The 22,364-nt window shown below is 42.6% G+C and overlaps 1 protein-coding gene across 1 annotated transcript in view; it reads left to right on the top strand.

The window, feature by feature from the left end:
* LOC124165874 (motor neuron and pancreas homeobox protein 1-like) overlaps positions 1–21,751 on the top strand; it is a 171,003-nt gene extending 149,252 nt beyond the window's left edge. The window contains exons 2-3 of the mRNA XM_046543411.1: positions 13,342–13,556; positions 21,350–21,751. Of these exons, the coding sequence (XP_046399367.1) occupies positions 13,342–13,556; positions 21,350–21,751 (617 nt within the window). The remainder of the gene's footprint in view (positions 1–13,341; positions 13,557–21,349) is intronic.
* The last annotated feature ends 613 nt before the right edge of the window (positions 21,752–22,364 follow it).

Raw genomic sequence — 22,364 nt, 5'->3', positions numbered from 1 at the left:
GGCAATGCACGCTTAAAACAGTTCACCCAATATTTCCCGTCATTTCAACACCGAGCGATCTCCTTCGCGCTAATTCCTGCGCTATCTCCACCACATTCCGCGCTATTTTTCCATCAAAGCCGACATCTGGATCTATAGTTACTGGAAAATTACGATGGGAAGTGCTCCTCGGGGTTATAAGGGTGGTTTCCTATAATTTTTTATTGTCTAAATCGAAAGATAATTACACCTGGAGTGCGCATTTCACGCTTTTAGAATTTTAAATGACGATATATATTTTTCGCGATTAAATGAAAAGTGAAATTTTTCAAGCGCGCGAAAACACGACGGCTAAGTATGAATGCTGGGAAAACTCCGTGTGACTTCGTTCTTGTTCCCGCTGCCGCAAGTGAGGTGACCTTGGGGCGAGGCTTTGAGCGCTAATACGACGCAGGATGCTAGCAGGTAGCAGAGTATCCTGCTAGCAGGCAGCGCTTGGCTTTAATAAGGATTATTATTACCTTATCAAACGAAGAAAACTTTCCGACCTTAGCCAGTTTTAATAGGTGATTATTAAGACATGTTTCCCTGAGCTCTGTGCCTCATGCATGCATTGGTAATCTCAGACGATGTAAAACTCCTATCTACTCGTATAGAAACTAGGTCCCTGTGACGTCACGTGGAGTGGCATCGCATGGGCGCCAATCTGGCCTTTTTCAAACGCAGTTAAAATTGACCATTGCCATTCGTCTAAACCGGTATTTCTAAAACCAAATAATTTGTACATTATGAATACACTAATGGTGGGTAACGAATCGCAATCAATGCCTTTCGTTTTCTTTGATGAAGGAAACTACCCTATTGGCAAAATACGGATTATTCAATTGCTGTAATGCATTACTGGCGAAGGGCAGCAGTTCCAGTTGCAGAGAGAGAGAGCATTCTGTCTTCCTTGATTCACTCAAAGTCAGTGCCCCCTTAAGCCATTGCGGTGACGAGCGGGGTGGTTGGTTGGGGGGGGGGTTGGGGAGGAAACCACATGGGGGTGGGAGGTCGCCATTTATACGATCCCCCCCCTAAGACCCCATCCGGGGGGCAGCAGGGTAGCTGCGACAATCGCCACTCATTTGTTTGACTTTCCGCATTGTGTGCCCATCCTCCCTCCCCATCTATCGAACGGGGCTTATCCCCTCCTCCAGAGACCTCTGTGAATGAATGAATGAATGAATTAGAGGGAAAACAGGATCTATCTGAACTTGAAAAGAAACAAAGGACGATTGAAAATTTCGTCTCTCCGACTGCGTGCACCCCTGCTAGATAATAGATGCGTCTTCCCTCATTTTAACGCAGTTGATTCGCGATCTCATTGTCAGCCTTTCCCACTCTCTGTTGTTTTCCGCAAGATAACGGATGCACCAGATCGCAATATCCACTTTTCCGACGTTTTAACACCCTAGTTCAGTGTCTTATTCTGGCCCTTGTTGACATTGTAAGCTCGTGTGCGCCCGAGAGAGATCTTGGGGTACAAGTACATTGGCGTCTGCGCGATCCAGGAAAAAATCCTTTTTGCGTCTGATGATGAAGAAGATAGACAATATCGATTAAGATTATCGGGTTTCATTAGGTAATAAGGTGGCGTATCGTGTCTTTGCAGATGATTCCTTCGAGCCAATCGAAGAGTGACCTATATGCAACGAAAGTGATGTGAATGAGATCTTTCATTTTCTAACCTATATATAAGAGAGAAAGTCGTAAATCATTTTAGACACTACTAGATCATTTTGTAACTCGAGAACGGCTGTTCCGATTTGAATGATATTTGGTTTTTTGAATTCGTCTCTGCTCCGGATAACAGGGTAAACATTAAAAATAGTGAAAGTTCACGAAAAAACTTAATCTTGATCTGGGGATATTTTTTAGGAGTTGGCAATTCTGCAAGAGTTGTAAAGTCAGTCGAAACTACTTACTTATCGATTTATTTTGTTTGTCTATTTAATAAATGAGATTCGCAACAATATTAAAATCATTTTAATAATTAGAACATATTTAAAATATTAAAATAATACTAAAAGCATTTAATTCAAGCTTAGCCCAGCTCGAGTTAACACGTCACTACCGTGTTTGTAAACAAATCTCCAGGCAATTGTTGACAATCGAAAATAAATATGTAATAAATAGTGAATAAATAATGTTCCTTTCGACGACTCAAGCGGATTGACTTTATTTCATCGGAATTTTTGCAATTTCGTTTCATCGGAAGATGCACTCATCAAGGAAGTGTTTCCGAACATGATTGATGGCCAAAAAATTACAAATGGTTTAGACAGCGAGAAATTTTGGCGGCTAAGAACGAATATGTGGATGATTTAAACCTATTTTATTAAAATAATTTAAAAAATGATTAAAATCGTTACTGCCGCTCTTGATTTATTAATTCTGTAACCAAATTGATAATTTATTGTCAGGCGGTACGAAGTTCGCCGGGTCAGCTAGTAAATAAAAAATAACATGCTGACGCTCCTATATTTTAATACTATCGTCATTCTATAAGGAACATTGTATCATTACTTCTGTTAATCAATCGTGTATGTTAGCTGTTATTGACATTATTCCGATGCTTATGCAAGTTCGGCCGCAAGTAGCCTCCGTAAAAATGCGTTTTTTCCAAGTACAATTTGCAGAAGTTTTATCTCGGAAAAAGTTTTATTCTGTTGCTGTCCGTCATACAGTTGACGCAACAAGAAGTAAGAACTGAATTATTTCAACGACTAATTTTATCAGAAAGATGACTGTCTACTTTAACTCTATTATTTCTATAAGCAGATGTATCCACTGACAATGAGAAGGAAAGCGGCAGTTGTTGTATCTTCGTGTCTTTGCAGCTAATTACTGTCCAATCTCCGTCGAGTTAAATTCCTCCTCATTGAGTCGACAATTCTCAGAACGCCATTAGTGAGCATGGAATGAACATATTCGGCTACAGAGCCATGCCTTCGTGAAACAAACGGTGAGTCCAAAACCTATGAATCTGCAAACATCTACCTTATCTAATTCTTCTTTTCTCGCATTGACCTCCTTCCATGGATTTTTCACGTGCTGCGGGGCTGATATTATTGGTGGTCAGAGTGGTTGATTATAAGAGACCCATTGTTGCGTGTTCAAGGAGGAACAATCATCTGTCTTGTGGGGAATTGGAGCCCTTTTGTCCTGAGGCTTACCGCGTGATGAAGCAGCATTTTTTGGTCCGACGCGACGTGACCCAAACCGCATTCTTCATCGCCATCAGCAGATGTATTCGTGGAACTTGCATCTTCGCATCATTGTGTAACGCGGGAAATGGCGCTCGATGGCCATGTTTACTTTCATAAAGTCCCCTTGAGCAACGGTCTCGTGTGACAGTAATATTTACGAACTCAATCCGACGAAAGAGGCATCTAACGGTCATTGCCGAAAGTCGTGGGTAAGGTAATGGGAAAATATCAACTGAAAATAAACACGAAGAAAACCAAGATATTAGTATGCAGCAGAAGAGAAGAAGTCAAGTCTATCATTAAAATAGGGAAGCAAAAACTGATACAGGTGGATGAATTCAGTTATTTGCGAAGCAAGATATCTAGTGACGGGAGAAGCAAGAAAGAAATTATCAGCAGAGTAGCCCAGGCGAAGAGAGCATTCCACCAAAAGAGAGACCTGCTTACAGCGGGAAACTTAAATATGGAAGTAAAGAAACAATTTATAAGAACCTACATCTGGAGTATGCTCCTATAAGGAAGTGAGGCATGGACAATGACCGCAGCGGAGAAAGCAAGGATAGAGGCCTTTGAAATGTGGTGCTACAGAAGAATGATGAAAATCAAATGGATCGACCGAGTTAATAACGAGGAAGTCCTAAGAAGGGTAGGAGAGAAGAGATGCCTCATGAAAACCTTAATAAGAAGACGGAACAACCTTATAGGCCACATCTTGAGACATGATGGCCTGATGAAGACAGTCGTCGAGGGACAAGTGGTAGGCAAGAACGGAAAAGGAAGACCTCGAATGGAATACATGGAACAAGTGAAGAAGGATGTGAAAGAGAAGAAACACGTAGGTGTGAAAAGATTAGCTGATAGGAGAACTGAGTGGAGAGCTGCGTCAAACCAATCCTAGGATTGTTGACCAGTGATGAAGGTGACCGATAGATGCCTCTTCCGTTGGAGGCAGTTCGTAAATTGTCTTAAAGAGAGCCTTGGCCTTCGTCATCGAGTGAATTCGAATCAACTCCATTGTCTGTGCTTTCGTCCCATACCTACGCACTTGCTCATGTTGGTCCGTTGGAGTGGAGGGACGCGTGCCCCTGAGGGGTCGGTCGCCCCGGGCAAGAAGAGACCGGTTCGTCGCGAACGGGCCGTGGGGGGTGTTTAGGGGCGGGGGCAATATCCTGATTTCATTGCCGGGGCGATTGCTACGGGGGATGAAACCCAAACCGTTTAGCGCGGTGGTGGTGGCTGCCATTCGACCGATTCCCCTTCCGCTGTGCACTTGCAGCTGAGTGAGGGGCTGCCCACAGTGGGGGGTCTTACACCCAACTCACACCACTCACGTCAGCACGATCGTACAGACGAGACACGCATTCACACTACATTGATTGCCACCGTGCATTCCTCATGCGCCGTATCATGGTGGTTTCCTATTATTTTTTATTGCCTAAATCGAAAGATTATTACTCCTGGAGTACGTATTTCAAGCTTTTAGATTTTTAAATGACGATATCTACTTTTTCGCGATTAAACGAAAAGTGAAAATTTTCAAGCGCGCGAAAACGCGACGGCTAAGTAGGAATGCTGGGAAATGTCCGTGTGACGTCATTCTGGTTCCCGCTTTCGCCGTGTGAGGTGACCTTGAGGCTAGTCTTTAGCGCTGATACGACACAGACTGCTAGCAGGTAGCGCTTAGCTTAAATAAGGATTATTATTACCTTATCAAACGAAGGAAACCTTCCGACCATAGGCAGTTTTAATGGGAGATTATCCTGAGCTCTGTGCCTCATGCATGCATTGGTAATCTCAGACGATGTAAAACTGCTATCTACTTGTATAGAAACTAGGTCCCTGTGACGTCACATGGAGTGGCATCGCATGGGCGCAAATCAGTCCTTTTTCAAAAGAGGTTAAAATTGACCGTTGCCATTCGTCTAAACTGGGATTTCTAAAACCAAATAATTTGTATGTAATGAATACATTATTGGTGGGTAGCGAATCGCAATCAATGCAATTCGTTTTCTTTGATGAAGGAAACTACCCTATTATGAGACCAACGAGTTTTATCTTGAATTCGATCTAGTCCTTCGTAAAAACAAACTTATTCATTCGGCGAAATATCTCACCTCATTCATCGTTTCTGCTGGACCTGGTTATTCAGTGAGGTTCTTTTTTTCTGTGTAACTCTGAAATATTCGTATTCGCTTGGTCAATCTAATTGCGAGCATAGCGCGCATTCTCCGAGGCCATAGCGCCTCACAGCGTAAAGGTTTGAAAGTAACCTCCAATCGGAATAGAAGAGGATAATATTTATTTATCACCGGAAATAATAATCGTCTTAGACGTGCGCCCAAAGCAACAAGCATTATGACTTGATAGTCAGCTGCACTTTTCAGCAGAAAAAATATTAATGAAAGGATTTTTCCAGAAGTTAATATTAATATTCTGGCCAGGAAAAATGAATGCAGGTGAATTCAATTCCTTAAGAACAATCCTTTAAATTTACGATCATTCAAATAAAATAAAAGTATTCCAATTTTCACTTAACATTTATTCTTACCCAATGGGAGACAGACTTCGGTTGCCTCCATCACATACCATACCAACTCAGATCGTGCGTGGGGACTATTGTAAGCACAGTGGTAATGTGAACTACCAGAGGCTATCCAGCTCACAATTCACGCGCCCTGGGGGGGGGACTGCAGGGGGACTCCCCTCCACCTCCGTTAAAGTGACACCGCATTGTAGCCACTTGCCACCCGTGGCGCTGTTAATATATCCGAGAGTGGTGCTTTCAGAGAGAGACACCAGATGTCCTCACCTTCGCGTAGGGGTGGAGTGGGGCCGACGGGTCCACAAACGGGACCCTCGCCAATGGACCCTTATTCCTGCCCCCTTTATGTCTCTCCATTGAAAAAGGGTCCCTTCTCTGTAACCCTGGCGTACCCTTCCCCCCATACTAAGCATCTATCCCCTCATACAATATGCAGCCCATAGAATGCGCTGATTACGGGCTCATTGCCGACGGCTGACAATTACAAACGACGAGCATCCATAACTCCCAAAAGCTGTATCGCATCGAGGCGATGATTAAAATTAGACCCGGTTTATAGTGTCCATTAACCCACACACAACAGTCCCTCCCTCACAATGGCCAACTCCGCTTTGAACTCTGCACTCCAAGCACTCATTTCTCCACTTAACGGTCTATTTTGACACTGCCAACGCTCTCCCGGGAAGCACTCGAGGCATCACATGCCAGCGAAGGCATCGGGAAACACAGGAAAGCCAAGTTTCAACAAGAAAAGTGTTAAAATAAAAATAAGAAAACTTTGAAAAAGAAATCTACGAGTACAGTCTTAGATTCAGAATGTCTTTTTTCCACGATCAATAAGAGATTATAACGGCAGCGATAGAACTCATAAATAGATCGCATGACTTGTAGTGTAGCCAACTAACCTATGTAAAACTTAATGCGTGTTTTTTAATATTATTATTATTTCTAACAGCATATGGCATTATAATTTGTTAGTATACGTGACGTTTTTTGGACGGTGTGGTGTGCATGTGGGAGTCCAATTGCATGCTGCATGCTGGTGATTGATCACCCCCTGCCAAATACCCTAGAGGTGGCTCGCAGGATATTATGTAGATGTACAGCAACGATAAAAAATTTTTCTTTCGGCATTTTCTTGCACTGACACATGTCGCCCACCGCGCATTCGAAAGGGTTTACGAAAGTCACCACTCGCGGTGCTTAGGAACATAGCGACCCGAATTGCACTTCGGGGAAATTGGGCACATTTAGGGCTACAGTGGAGGCTAAGTTTGCCCGACGCCACAGATCTAAATAAAAAACGTCATGCGCGTGACAAGTGCTGTTTTAGAAAGCCTATCAACCATAATTTCAAGATTATATCAAAAGATAAATGATATTATTCCATTTTAAGATTTTATGGGTTTGGGAATAATAATATAGAATTAAATGAAAATGTATTAAAAAACGTTTGCTGTACTCCGCAACAAGACCTATTTTGCAGTCTTGAACTGTATTGATAAATATATTTGCACTGTTTTTTTTAAGAAAAAAATTCAGGGAATAAACTCTATTCCGAGTTTTTGGTAAAATGAATATCTTCCGCCCTAAATCAGTAACTAAAAAATATAAAAATATTTTTTTATTTAATTGAAGAATACGGCTGGAATATAATCTTTGACTGTAGGCTTGGAACGGGACAGTTCACTTTAGAGCCAACTCCGTGAGAGGCACGGTCGAGATGACTGCATACAAGAGGCCCAATTCGATTCCCACTGTTGCCGCTGATTTCCACTGTTGCCACTTCGGTCGCATTTTATTCGGTTTTCAAAAATGTCCGCGGCGTGGTTATGGGTACAATGCGATCCACTCTTTTTCCAATGTTTTGTAGTATAATGATTGAAAATTCGCAGAAAAGCATGAAAGAGTTATGAATTTCATAAATCAAATAATCGCTAATCCAATCTAATGCCTCGCTTGTGGTCTTCAAGCTTAATTGTTTGTGTTCGACTCGTTTCCATGGATGCGTTCTCCATCTCCATGCGTTTAAACAAGAGTGAATGCCAGGGTCAACACCGTAGCATTATTAAGTAGCATTCAAAATATACAAAAAATCATTCAGCTGCGAAACTGAATAGCACAGATTTTTCGCGCTCTTTTTTCATCGCGCTTTCAAATCTGGTGATACGAAAAGACAGGTTGCTGTGTTCGACGCGGTACCTCAAAACAAAATTTTACAGTACAATACAAATAACAGTCATGCGCTTTAAACGAAACTGCAGTTACTGGATATACGACTTCCTGTGTTACTGGATATGCTACTTATTAGTGATAGCACGTTTCATTCAAAATATTCGAAAAAAAATACGTACGACATATCAAAGGTAATTATAAAAATAGGATAAAAATTTAGGAAGCTAAAATTTAACTCCTTGGTACTTATTCAATTCAATATTCAATTGAAGCCATGATTAGCCGCAAAGTTTTCGATCAAGGTAGAGCAAATGTTTATAAAAGGAGAAGTCTGAGATTGATACGGAAGAAACATGGCGGAGGAGAAAAAGGCTGCCTTAGAATTTGTCGGTGCAGGTGAAAAGTCTTTTGCGAAGTGTTGAAAATCTGCCGTTGGAGTGTAGAGATGCGATCGCCAGGGATTCAATCGGGATTCAAGCCTTCCTTCCCCTCCCCCAACACCCCCTGACCCTAGCTGGCAATCCGGAAAAGACCCTGCACCCCCACAAACACACAAACCCTAAGGGTTCGGTGGGGTCCGCCCAACTGGCCATGTCATTATCCAATTACACGGACGAGTTGCTATTCATTGGCGCTGGGGGAGGACGGGGTGCCCTAAAAACGGGTCCCCCCCCCCCCAGAAATGTCACCACCCCTGGGGTTGTAGGCGTCCTCAGGATAGGGATGGGAAGAGGGCCAATAGAAGATATTAAATTATCATGACAATTGGGGGTGGAGATGAAGTGCTGGTTTGGGGGGGGAGGGTTCCCTGGTGGCCACATTTAGAGGGGGAGGGGGACCCCCGGTTGGTGGGGAAGGGTGACACGACTCGAGGGGAGATTCTAGCGAGTGCACGACTCAGCGGAAGACGTTTAAACTCTCGGGTGGTGCACCGGGTGAGTTGGTTAGGATGACTATCGATCAAATGTGCTCCACATTGCGGCACATTTCTATTGGGAGAAAAACGAGAAAAACGGATTTGAAGCAATTTACTTATTCAAGTATTCTTCTTGTGGTAGTGCGTTTTGCTCATAGCTTATCTCATCTTATCTTCCATCCAACTTGAATTTCCCTCTGCAATAGCCAAAGAGGCCTACTCACTTTCATTCTACGTCTACAAATTCTATTCTCTTCCTTTGATCCATTCGTTTACACAACATTCTTCCCTCTAACACCGTTGTCAACATCCCCTCCCCGCTAAGTACTCCCTCCATCCATAGCTTTCGTCTCCTCCTTATCTCATTTAGGAGCTGCCTCTCCTCACCCACCATGTCCAGCCCTTTGTCTTCCCTCTCCCTCTCCATCCACACTTCTTCACACCCTTATCTCCAACGCCTCCACTATTTCCTCCCCAACAAGACTCAATGTTCCCGCAATCAAAGGCGCTCCACTCCAAATCAGACACAAATACATATAGTATTATCTTTAAATTCTTATTTAGTGATTCTCTAGTGAACTGCATCCAGTGAATGAATTCCTCTTTTTCTGAACAATTATTATTACTTCCTATGATATCATTTTTCTTCCAATATGCTGCTCAGATAGTTGAAATATTTGGGGCATAAAAATTTCAAATTTGAAATTTTAATACCCAACATATTTTGATACTGACAAAGACCAACCGATTCAACTCAGCTTAAATATGTACTATCCACAAAAACGGTAATAAATGTTTGAAGCGCTTGAAATACTTTATGTTACGAATATTTACAAAATCCATTTTTAAATTGATCGATTGAATTCCCATTCGTAATGGCAGTTTAAAAATCGCATTTCGGACAAAGCGCTGAAGCGAAGAAAAGATGGACATATCGTGATAGAGGCGGATTCTGTCTTCTTCATAATCAATCCTCCCCTCCCTTATGTCGAAATCTTTTAAAAATTGCGATTATTGATCGGAGTTAACGACTGTATTTATTCTATGACTGTTGTGGAAATAGCAACAGTCGACGATATATTCAAATAAAGGACTTTTCGAGGGCAGAAGTCGATTGGAGACGAAAGGAGCGCAAGCGCTGGAACTCTCACAACCAGTTTCCAAGAATACAGGGCTGCCACCCGACTGGATTTTACGGAAAACGGGCTGCCTACAGGGAATTGCGCCGACATTGAAAACCCCAATATCCTCGCAAGAGAGAAATATTTTAAAACCAGCGTTTTTGAAATATCTCCATAAATCGAGAAGAACAATTACTACAGAGATAATAAACTCAGGGTCAGTGACATGGATTACGAGGCGAAGAAACATCATCCAGAATGTCGGAAATCCATTCAGGCAATCACACAAAGGTACGCAGCATAAGTGAGATGTTTATTAGAGAAGAGGCGTACGGCATGATGATAAGGAACTCTGACCTTAAGTGACTGACGCGGAGAAACCCAAAAATAATTCTGTTTTGCATATGGACACGATCTGCGACATACCCTGACAATAGGGTAGTTTCCTTCATCAAAGAAAACGAAAGGCATTGATTGCGATTCGTTACCCACCATTAGTGTATTCATAATATACAAATTATTTGGTTTTAGAAATCCCAGTTCAGACGAATGGCAATGGTCAATTTTAACCGCATTTGAAGAAGGCCAGATTGGCGCCCATGCGATGTCACTCCACGTGACGTCACAGGGACCTAGTTTCTATACGAATAGATAGGAGTTTTACATCGTCTGAGATTACCAATGCATACATGAGGCACACAGCTCTGGGAAACATCTCTTAATAATCACCTATTAAAACTTGCTAAGGTCGGAAAGTTTTCTTCGTTTGATAAGGTATTAATAATCCTTATTTAAGCCAAGCGCTACCAGCTAGCAGGGTTCTCTGCTACCTGCTAGCACCCTGCGTCGTATCAGCGCTCAGAGCCTTGCCCCCAGGTCACCTCACTTGCGGCATCGGGAACCAGAACGACGTCACACGCAGTTTTCCCATCATTCCTACTTAGCCGTCGCGTTTTCGCGCGCTTGTAAATTTTCACTTTTTATTTAATCGCGAAAAATAGATATCATCATTTAAAAGTCTAAAAGCGTGAAATACGTAATCCAGGAGTAATAATATTTCGATTTAGGCAATAAAAAATAAAAGGAAACCACCCTATTATCTTGTTTTCATCATACCAAATTTGAAAACCGTGATCCATTGAGAGTGCGTTATTCACGGGAGGCGAAGGGCGCGCTCGGCCTAATTCCTAACTTGGGCTCTAAATCGGAGGACCTATCAGACTCATTTTGGAGAATACTTCGTAAGTTCAACACGTCACCGCCTGAGGTGAGAGCGAGAAACGCTCACTTAAATGACTCATCGCCAACGGAACGGTTCATTTTAGGCCATATGTTTTAGCCGCGACCCCTTAAAAAATGGTTGTCTAAGTTTAAGTACATAGTTCACCATATTATTTGTATACATCTCGCGACCCCTTTCCTAACGGCCCGCGACCCCGCTGGGGGTCGCGACCCCCAGTTTGGGAACCGCTGAATTAGAGTATTTGGCCACGCGTCGCCTTACGTAATTCGACTTAAACTGGCGTAGCGGAAGGAGAACGACGTGCATCTCCATTTTTATTTCTCAAAAACTGTCATTTTCTGATAGGGTAGTTTCTTTCATCAAAGAAAACGTAAGGCATTGATTGCGATTCGTTACCCAGCATTAGTGTATTCATATCATACAAATTCTTTGGTTTAGGAAATTCCAGTTCAGACGAATGGCAATGGTCAATTTTATCCTCATTTGAAGAAGGCCAGATTGGCGCCCATGCGATGCCTCTCCACGTAACGTCACAGGGACCTAGTTTCTATTCGAGTAGATAGGAGTTTTACATCCAATGAGATTACCAGTGCATGCATGAGGCACAGAGCTGAGGGAAACATCTCTTAATAATGACCTATTAAAACTGGCTAACGTCGGAAAGTTTCCTTCCTTTGATAAGGTATAATCATTATTTAAGCCAAGCGCTACCTGCTAGCAGGGTACTCAGCTACCTGCTAGCAGCGTGCATCGCAGCGGCGCACATATCCCAGCCCCAAGGTCACCAAACACGGCGACAGCGGGAACAAGAACGACGTCACACGGAGTTTTCCCGGCATTCATACTTAGCCGTCGCGTTTTCGCGCGCTTGTAAATTTTCACTTTTCATTTTATCGCGAAAAATAGATATCGTCATTTAAAAATCTAAAAGCGTGAAATACGTTCTTCAGGAGTAATAATCTTTCGATTTAGGAAATAAAAAATAATAGGAAACCACCCTATTGTGTCCACTTCACAGTGCGACGGAGACGCCGCTCTTCGAAATTTCTCGATGTGGAAGGTTGTTGGACGAGGGAATGTGTCTTCGCGGGATTTTGAATGTAGAGGGATGGGCAGTGTAGGTGTGCATGAGACGTGTGTTGTGGATGCGGGGAGGGAATAGAAATAGATGTGGGAATTATGCAGTGAGGACGCCTCCATCTCAAATATCTAATTCCTTCTAATCTGCCACCCCATTAATCCATTCCTGCCCTGATATCCACTCATTAAAGACGCCATAAATCACTGTTGCATCGCAACCTTTCATTACTCTTCACTTCCGCTAAAAATCGTCCATATTGTCTCGGCACTAAAGGAAACTGATGGCTCGACGATGCTAATGCAGGAAATAGGGGCGCCTTTCTACAATAGATGTGTACGTATTGTGCACCCACGCGCAACTACACACTACGCCAATGCAAGATGCCTCTATAGGGGTGCAACCTATAGATAAACCTCTATGGGTGTGGCAGGGGGTGTTGGGACACCATTTTGCAAACAAGAGAAAAAGAAGAAAGCGAATGTGCGCTTTGGAGATATTTTACCACTGATACACTCCTCGCGTTCATTGTTGTCCTTCAATATTCGCGGAATTCCAATATCTTAACGTTCGGATAATACATTTATAAATAACAATATTTAAAATATATATTTTACATAATTTAATAAAATACATATTTTATTTTTAAAGAATTAGCAATTAATAAATAAGAATATAAGCTCGTTAATATTGTGTGCAACCAATAGATAATGCATCGCTCATTTTTCCTGTAAAAAGGTCTTCGAGGCCTGGTTGAAAGACATGTTAACACGTTAGAGTTTATGCTTATATATGCCTATGCGAGACTGAACGCACAAATGCTCCGTGTCATGCAAATTACAGCCTGTTTTGATTTGCTTCGTGCATTCTCGCATGTTCCGTTCCGGCTCACCAAAGTCGTTCGTTCATTTAGGCATTGATTGGGTGGCGCGATCGCATTTAGGCTCTGGCCCCTCAACGCCTCTTTCTTTCCAATGCCCCCAACGCCAGACACTCGTGGCGTTTTCTGAGCTGTTTTTTTTTCTCTTCGTTTCAGGCGGACACCATCACCACGGTCACCCGCATCACGGGCACCCGCACCACCACGTGGTTCACCCTGGACACGCCCTGCTCGGCAAGACGAGGAGACCTCGCACCGCATTCACGTCTCAGCAACTGCTGGAGCTGGAGAAACAATTCCGGCAGAACAAGTACCTCTCCAGGCCGAAGAGATTCGAAGTGGCCACCAGCCTCATGCTCACGGAAACCCAGGTGACCAAACATCCACTTGTCGACTGTGTCCTTTCTCCTCAACCACCGAGAAACATTCTGCTATCACATAAAAAATTAGATTAAATGCTGATCTCATTTCCCCAGTGTTAATAAATATAAATTCTCATCTTTGATCTCCACCTTTTCAAGAAAAATTTAAGAATTATCTCACCATATGACAATTTGACATAATAACTGTCATATGAATTTGAAGATATGTTTTGTTATCCAGTGTCAAACTGTCAAGGCTTTACCAAGTCGTTTAGCTACAGCTTCTATGGTTGATATTACTGTTAGAATTATTTTCCAAATCCTATTAACCTGTGTTTCCAAGTCCTGATATTTACTGTTTTTTCTGAATAGTCTTTTCATGTTTTTTGCACATGGAAAATAGCGACATCTTCGGAGAACATGTTTACCTTCACTTTACCAACTTGTGGATATAAGGTTATTAATATTTTTAATTATTATCAGTGCATTCACTGCAATTCATGATCTCTGCATATGCACTGCAGCACTCCTAGTGCATTTCCTTCACTGTCACTTCATTAAGAGCACAAGTGATGAAGCAGAACGAGTCCGTAGGTGTTAAAAGATCGGCTGACGGAAGAATTGAGCGGAGGGCTAAGACAAACCAACCACAGGATTGATGATGACCAATGTTAATAATAATATATACCTTTTATGAATTGGAAATATAGGTATGGCCAACTCTTCGCAAATCGATGAACAGGCATCTCCTGGCTTACCCTATCTACACTAACACCCTCTTCAGTAAACTCAGCGATTTTCATTTATTAACGAAGATAAAATTGGAATTCGTGCATCTTACATACGGCAAACTGGCGTATTCCAAAGCTGTCTACATCCAGATTTACATACTACGGTGTAGGCTGTCTCAATAGAGGTGTGGAAGGGGGTGTTAGGAAACCATCCGATAAGACAAATTAATAGGAAATGCGCATTTATCACAGTCTTTTATTTCTCGGGGGAACTTCCATTGATGGCTATTCTTTCTGTAAAATTCTCTTAATTTATCGTTTCTGTCGAACATTTGGTGAGGTTCTGATTCTCCGTGTCCTTCTATACTTGGCGTTGCCGAGTCTCCACGTTGCGTACGGATGACGAAGATTCTCGTCATTTAGGCGCGTCAACCTAAACAATTTTAAATCGTACAATACGTTTTCAGTTGTTGTTCGTTATTCATAATGAATTGATGCATCTTAACATTTGATTGGGTAAAGTTATATTCTAAACATTAGCTTTTTAACCATATTTAAACCAAAGGCATTGCGCCCTAATAGGCACATATTTCCAATCTCAACACATCCACCCAGAAACAGCATTCCTAGGAATTTAAATACCCCGGTACGCAACGTGTTAAGTCTCCTAGCCTACTTCGTGGAAACATTTCTTTGTTTGTTCATCGCTTTCTCTGTCGAATGGCGCAGCATTCCTTTGTATTTCCTTTTTTTCGCGGGTCGAATCATTCTGCACCGGATCCCATGTGCTCGCTGCATATTTTTAGGTTTGGCCGGACGAGTGCGCAATAGCTCCTCTCGTCCACTTTCTCATCCGAATATATATTCCCACGGCACATTCAACGAAACCATTGCTTCTTCGGGGCCCTTCGTCAAACTGAATATTCTCCACGTACTTATTCACTCGTAATTATTTGCACTGAATATGATCCTCGTGGTGGCCACGTTGTCGCAGTGCACAAATACGGCTGGGAATCAAAATGAAATTTCTTACAATCAACTTTGTGAGCGATAGTTTAGCCCGTGGAATAGGATATAATAAATTTGTCATGTTCTGGATGTGACACTTTTCAGGAAATTCTATTACAGGAATTGGCTAAAAAATATATATAGTGCCATGCGTCACAAGGAAAAACGAAGGATGTGATTCACGTTGTCTGAGAAAATATCTTCTTCGTATTTACTAAGTAAGTTAAGCCGATACATCGATCTACGCTCCTGTAAAGATTCCCATCCTAACTCGTGTAACATACTGGAAACGCTGCACTTTTTGTCGTAACAACCCATCACAAATCTGGCCGCTCTGCGCTGTACTCGATTGATTTCAGCTATTAGTCCTACCTCGTAAGTGTCCCACACGCTAGCAGCATGAAGGAGTTTGCGCCATTTAGAATAAGTATTCGAAGTGATGATAACAAACAGCTCATCGACTCCATGGAGATGTGTTGTTTGAGGGAGCTTTACTGTTACAGTTCAGCAGAAGAAACATTGATGGCGTCCTGTCCAAGCTAATTTGTTCTATGAATAATTCTATAATATTCTTCTGTTATATTCCACACTGTGATGCTAATTTCTTTGTTAGCCCTAATTTATAATCGTTGCTATTTTTTCTATCGTCTGTTTTTTTTTAGACATTTCGTTAAAGCAATGATGTATTCACTCCTTGAAAATTTTAAAGTGAAGGGCTCGTTAAGGGAATTTTCTTCGGAGACAAATATTTCGGCAACCAATTTCTAGCTTTAAAAAAAAAAACTGAACCCTAAATTACTGTATTACCTTGTAGTTCCCATGACGACCTTCCAAATTATTGCTTTTGCTCCCAAATTATCGTTTCGTCACTCCAATATGGCGGGGTGCGTTCCCAAATCCCTTATTTCATTCATTCATTCATTCCCTTTCTGAGTGTTCGTACCCGACTTCATAAGCGCTTCGGTATGAAACGAACGGCGGCAAAGGGCTCTCTTCTCGTCTCCTTCGGCGCCACGCTTTAACTTATCGCGATGAAATTTTTTTTGGGTGGTCATCCTCATTTTTCCTCGCTCATCCGACATAACTTTTGCTTCTCTTAATTGCATGAATATTTATGAAGCCGCCCTCGCTCCCTCCCTCTCTATATGTACAACAGATGGCGTTGAATCCGCACGGAGGGACAATGGCCATCTCAAATCGAGACCAAATCTGGACGAAAAAATGGCGGCGCCACTTTTCCTCCTCCGGTCCGTCTCAAAATTTGAAGCGACTGTCGAGTGTGCTAGCTCATATCTCTCTCCATAACGTTTTATGTTTGTAGTTTGACGTCGTGGAATCACGAATGAGAGAAAGAAAATTCAAATGTTAAAATGCTCAAAAATGACACTTATAATGCATGCGCGTAGAGTTTGTTTATTTTTCGAAATTTCTATTAAAAATCAAGATAAATGGGCAATTCATGAGCAATTAAAATGTCTAGCAAATCAATGAATGAGTTCCTGGATTAAATTCAACAGATTCAGGCTTCAATTGGTGGAAGTTAGACAAATTTAAATAAATAAGACACAGTAGCACTTTTCCACAAAATACGCGATGTACGCAGTAAAAATGTTTGTGGAAAAGTGCATCGATCTCTTCTTTATTAAAAAAAAAAAGTTCCTGGATTGTCCTCACGCTTGGAATATTTGTCGTTCGGTTCTCAGAGGGCCCAGAAAATATCTCAAGTCCTCTTGAATAGCCGACGATCTTCATTCGTTAAATGAACATTTTAAAAAACACACGATATCTGCACATTTATTTCCCCATAAGACTCCTAGGGAGCCTAACAATGGTGGACAACGCCTCTCCGTATGCGACGAATCGACTAGTTTGGAGAGTGCAATATAGGTGACTCTGGTGTTCTAAGGATGGTAGGGAAGGAATCGAGGGTTCCACCACACACTTCGGGTGGATGCTCTCATCGTAAATATGGCGACGAATATTCCACATATTCTCCATTGAGAGTAAAGAGACTCTCCTTTTCCAACGCAGACCCGAGGATTGCTAGTAGGACTTGTACGCTACGCTACGCTGATTTTCACGGCTTTTATTTAGTCTCAAGTTCCCAGCTGTTATGGCTGTCAACATTGTCAACATGTCAGTGTTTCATGGCAATAAGTAGTTTCAGGCGATTAATTTCTCTTTAAGGTCATGGCATATCTACGGCTTGCTTTAGTGGGGGATAAGGGCAGTTTTGTGGACTTTGTGTTTTGCGTTTTCAGAAGGGGTACAGTCACAAAGGGTTTTCAAAAGTTCGTTTTGTGTTGCCGCGAATGATTTTTTGAATCGGGGAAGGTATGATTTGAGAAGGGTGAGAAGAGGGGTTATCTTCAGGTCTTTCATGGTATTTCTGTTGGAAACAAACCAATGTGCCCCAACAAATCTTCTCACAATTACATTTTCGGCAGATTGGATTCGTTTCAGGTGCGTCGCTGCAGCGTGGAGCCAGGCCGGGGATGCGTAAGACAGGAGAGGCTTGATGCAGCTGTTGTATTGAAGAAGTTTTGTTTTGAGGCTCAGCGGCGAGGTAGATTTTAGAAGAGGTCGCAGAGCTGCGTGTATTCCTTTCGCCTTATTGATTGAGGATTTAATGCGTTCAACTTTTGTCCTCTAAATCTTCATATTTAAGGAGGTGAAGATAAGTTTCAGCGAAAAAAAAACCTTCCCCATTCATGCATTAAATCGCTAGTGGGAAATCAGGAAACGGGAAAATTATCGCCCAATTTTAAGGATTCAATGGCGTCGTTTTAATTAATAAAAGTAACTTAGACAGGCGAGAAGATAGCCTAAGTTAATCAAGAAGAGATGGTAAGTGATCCACAAATGACGCCCTCGACTGTTAGGTCACTCTCAAATGCACTGTGTCACCTAGGCAACCCTCAATAGCCAACTTCTCAATTTTTTACGTTCACACAGTGTAGCTGAGAATGAGCGAATGGATGAAACGCGTTATACGTCAGTCAATAAACTTGTGGATTATTTCCATCCCGTTTTCATTAACTCACAATAATTAATACCTAATTAACATTGTGATTTCATGTCTGGGCGAATTAGCGCATTATGCCGCTTCCAGATAATTAATTCATACTTGATTAGCGAGCCAATCATCGTATACGTATGTCGAAAGAAAGCAAGACGCGCGTGTCATTTGCGCGCGTGCATAATGTCTGCGTTGGAATCGTCAATCTATAGCGTATCTGGCGATCGTTAGCAGATAATTTAAACCCGACCATGCATCGGCTTAATTGGGTCGTGAGGACCCTCATTAGTGTTTTCCACGCCCGAATGTCCTAAATCACCCCTCAGTCATGTGACGTGATTCCTGTTTAGACAAATGAATAACGGCGGGCGCCATAGCCACGGGCAAACAGCCCCTCCGGTCACTTAGTTACTAATCCGCTACAGTGGTCATCACGCCCGATTTATTCATCTTCTTTCGTTAGTTTTCGTCGCGGCCGCCTTGTTTGTCGCTGCAATCGCGCATTTCATCGCCAATTAATTTTGACAGCGTGCATTTCGAGGGAATTAGTGATCGCCTATTTTAAATTCATGATCCTTTGTTTGTATATGCGCCCGTTGAAATGCGCGCTGGTAATGCACCATGTGATGAATGCGAAAATTGAATTGAAACGGTTTAAAGTATCGAATTAACGTGATGATGAGCCCCTAGCGGCGGAACATTAATCATCGATGTTGGCGATTGGCGAACAAAAGAGGAGAGATAGGCGCATCAGAAGGATGTATTTACCGTGGATTGAAAAAGTCTCCCAACAAATGGTGTGGCGCCATTTTCGCTATCGCTGAAAGTGCTACGCCGTCTCTTGAGGCTTATTATTCTTTGGTCCAGTTGCCATATTGAAAATACAGCACAGTGACCCTCATGGATAATATATATTTATTCACTTTTTTGATGGTGGTAGCTGCTACATGGATCTGAGAAAATGTTTGCGTTGCCATTGCCTGGTAACCAAGGATTGCGCCCGTGTTTATGGAGGTTTAGAGGTTTTAGGAGATGGCGTTAGCTGTACGTTGGCAGGGGAAACGAGAGGTCCGCCATGTTGTTCTACCTCGGATGAAGCAGAAATACACTCAGGCTGTTATGATAAATATGGCTACGATAACTCAATATTCTCTCTGATATTTGTGCGTCTGTCTTTTTTCAGCGCATACGCGAATGTAGTTAGTTGGATGTGTGACCAGAAAATATGCAATTTTTAAATATTTTTCAAAGGTAGTAATTATCCATTTTGTTGATGAAATGAATAATTGTAACTTATCTAGCTTCAGATTGCTGCGGCAGGTTCGTATTTCGGCAAAAAGGACGATTTGTGAATAACACACATCCTTTCGGGGAACATGCAATCAAACGCTTCATAAGTCACTACGGTGGCGCCATCAATAGGTAAACACGATTCACTTGGATTCAATATATTAATACACAAACGATCTCTATAGAAGCATCTGTGGGTGCTGCCATCTTAAAATATGCGTAAAATGCTGGAAGCAGATCATCACTGTAGGAGGGGTTGTTAAAATGGGAGTGTGGGGATGGGGCAGCCCCCTGCAGGCCATTGCATTGTGTTCCCGTGATGCATTTCGCCCCAATTAGCGTCGCCATGGTCCCCTTGGAAAAAGGCGCAGGTGGCGCTCCGACGCTGCGGTGGTGAAAAGTTGCACTTTCCAAGCGGGCTTCGCTCGAGAGAAAAAAAATGAACGAATGTGTTTGCATTTCGGCGTCCCTCTTTGTCTCTTCTGCGATGGGCCATACATCAACGGCGGCACGATTCGTGATATCCCCCGCACAACCATATATATATATATCCCTACAATGCGCGTGCGCCAATGTTGAAGCACCGATCAGACGAACGCGTAATCTTTTATGGCCATCCATCGACGGATCTCGCAAAAGAAACAAATATCAGGGGGCTGCAACGGGGGATAAAAATAATCGCCGGAAACGGGGATAGAATCTACATAGTACCCCGTAGAGAGCCGCCTCTAAGGTGTTTGGCAGGGAATGGTCTACAACCAACATACCATAATGTCCCCATCTGTGGACCGCATTGTGATAAAAAATATGCATATATGAATGGAAATAAAAAGACAAAAAATCATGTAGGTGTGTAATGTTTCAATCGTGCCGCGTTAATGGCCGTGAAATTCACATAAAACAAATTTATAAAGTACAGAAATATATGTAACGGTAAAAGGAAGGCATGAAATAAATCGTCCTAGTGAGTGCAACGATGATTTCCATACTTCAAAGTAAATTTTGGTTTCTTTGCAGAAATATACACCCCTAATGTATCATATATGAAGAGACAAACCTGCTCATGACCACTATTTTAATAATTTATTAATGTAAAGGAGGAACAAAAGAAGCCCTATAACACTTCCTTGAGATACACCCGAGGTTACTAATAATAGTATCCGAGTAAACTCCATTCGAAACCACCCATTGCTCGCGAAAGTTGAAGACATTCCACGACCAAGAGGAACCACCAACCACGTGGCTATCTATTAAGTTTTGTATTTAAATAATGCATTTTCACGTTTGCTGTGGTGCGAAGTACAAAATCAGCTGCCTTTGTACCGTTGTCAGCGGTATAGAAAAATTACGTTTTTCTAAAAGGGAAAATCGATTCAAATTATCTGCTATCAATAAAGCTTACTTATTGCTATTGCCAGATCTATGTAGTCCAATTGTCATAAAAATTATGTTGAAATTGTGTCAAATAATAATTGCTGACGTTAGCCATTAATTTTGCCCAAGACGTCACTTCCTACTTCCCATTTATATACCCATTTACACTTTTCGTTCGTTTCGTCACGGATCAATTATATCCGATTCAAGCAAAATTTAATATTTCCTTTCATGTGAAAATTTAAAAAAAAACATGAGGGGATGAGATCAAGGTTTTCGCGGAAAAAAATGTTTGCACAATTAAAAGAGTTTTTAATGTAGATCCTATATGCACACAAAAAATTAATGTCCCGTTTCTCTCTGTGTCCGATTTGTCGCAGGTGAAAATCTGGTTCCAGAATCGTCGCATGAAGTGGAAGCGCAGTAAAAAGGCCCAGCAGGAGGCCCGGGCGAAGGACGACGCGGACAAGCAGAGGCCCCAGAAGGCCCAGGGAGAGCCCAAGGAGGCCCTGCTGCCCAAGAGCACGACAGCGGCAGCGGGAGCGGCGGGGATGCCGGCGGATGGGGTCGGAGGAGCAGAAGGGGTGGACGTCCCCAGTGGCTCTCCCCCACTCCCACGGATGACCAACAGCGACAAGGGGGCGGCAGAATCACCCCCTCCGACCCTCCCCCCGCCCCCACCACCACCGCCCCCACCCAAGTTCACCTTCCTGGCCGACGGAGGGCGACACCGTCTCTCGATACAGGAAGGGGAGGCCCTCTACCGGCCGTACGTCGTCTGAGAGAACGCCGAAGAAACTGAAACCACGAGTTATAATAGCATGCATACAGGTCCTGACCTCTGAGATTCGATCATGTAAACAGTGGATGCGTTGCCATGGCAAAATCACGGGGAAGGGGGGCACGAGTCCGTCCCTTACAATCTCCATTCCACTTCTGGCGCACTTTATTTGGTTTTCAACACTGTCCGCGGAGAAGCGAGAGCGATCATTCAATGGAGGACATTTGCTGATGGAGAGTATTTGCTCTCGCGAGGAATGGCATTGAAATCGATTGATTCCATCATATGTAGCGACTATAAATATCGGCGAACCGGCCTATATTTATAGTTCATATCCTCGTGCAATTCCGATCGCTCTCACTTGAGTAACACGGGTGGTGGCTTTTGTAAATCCATTTAAATGCAGTGCGTGGATGCCGTGACATGTAGTGCATGAGTGACCGACTGGGGAATTGTTGCAATGTATGATGCGCGGCGAGAACAAAATATTAATCCCAATGTCAAGGCTATTTGATGGGGACACATGAGGAGTTTCCTCTCGACCACTTGCGTCACACGCCTCATGAGTCGCTGCGAGTTTGCGCATCTCGGGTCAACAAGGCGAAAGCCATGTC

Source organism: Ischnura elegans, chromosome 9 (genome assembly GCF_921293095.1).
Source record: "Ischnura elegans chromosome 9, ioIscEleg1.1, whole genome shotgun sequence".
In the NCBI taxonomy this organism is placed as follows: Eukaryota; Metazoa; Arthropoda; class Insecta; order Odonata; family Coenagrionidae; genus Ischnura; species Ischnura elegans.
This window is presented reverse-complemented; position numbering and strand designations above follow the sequence as displayed.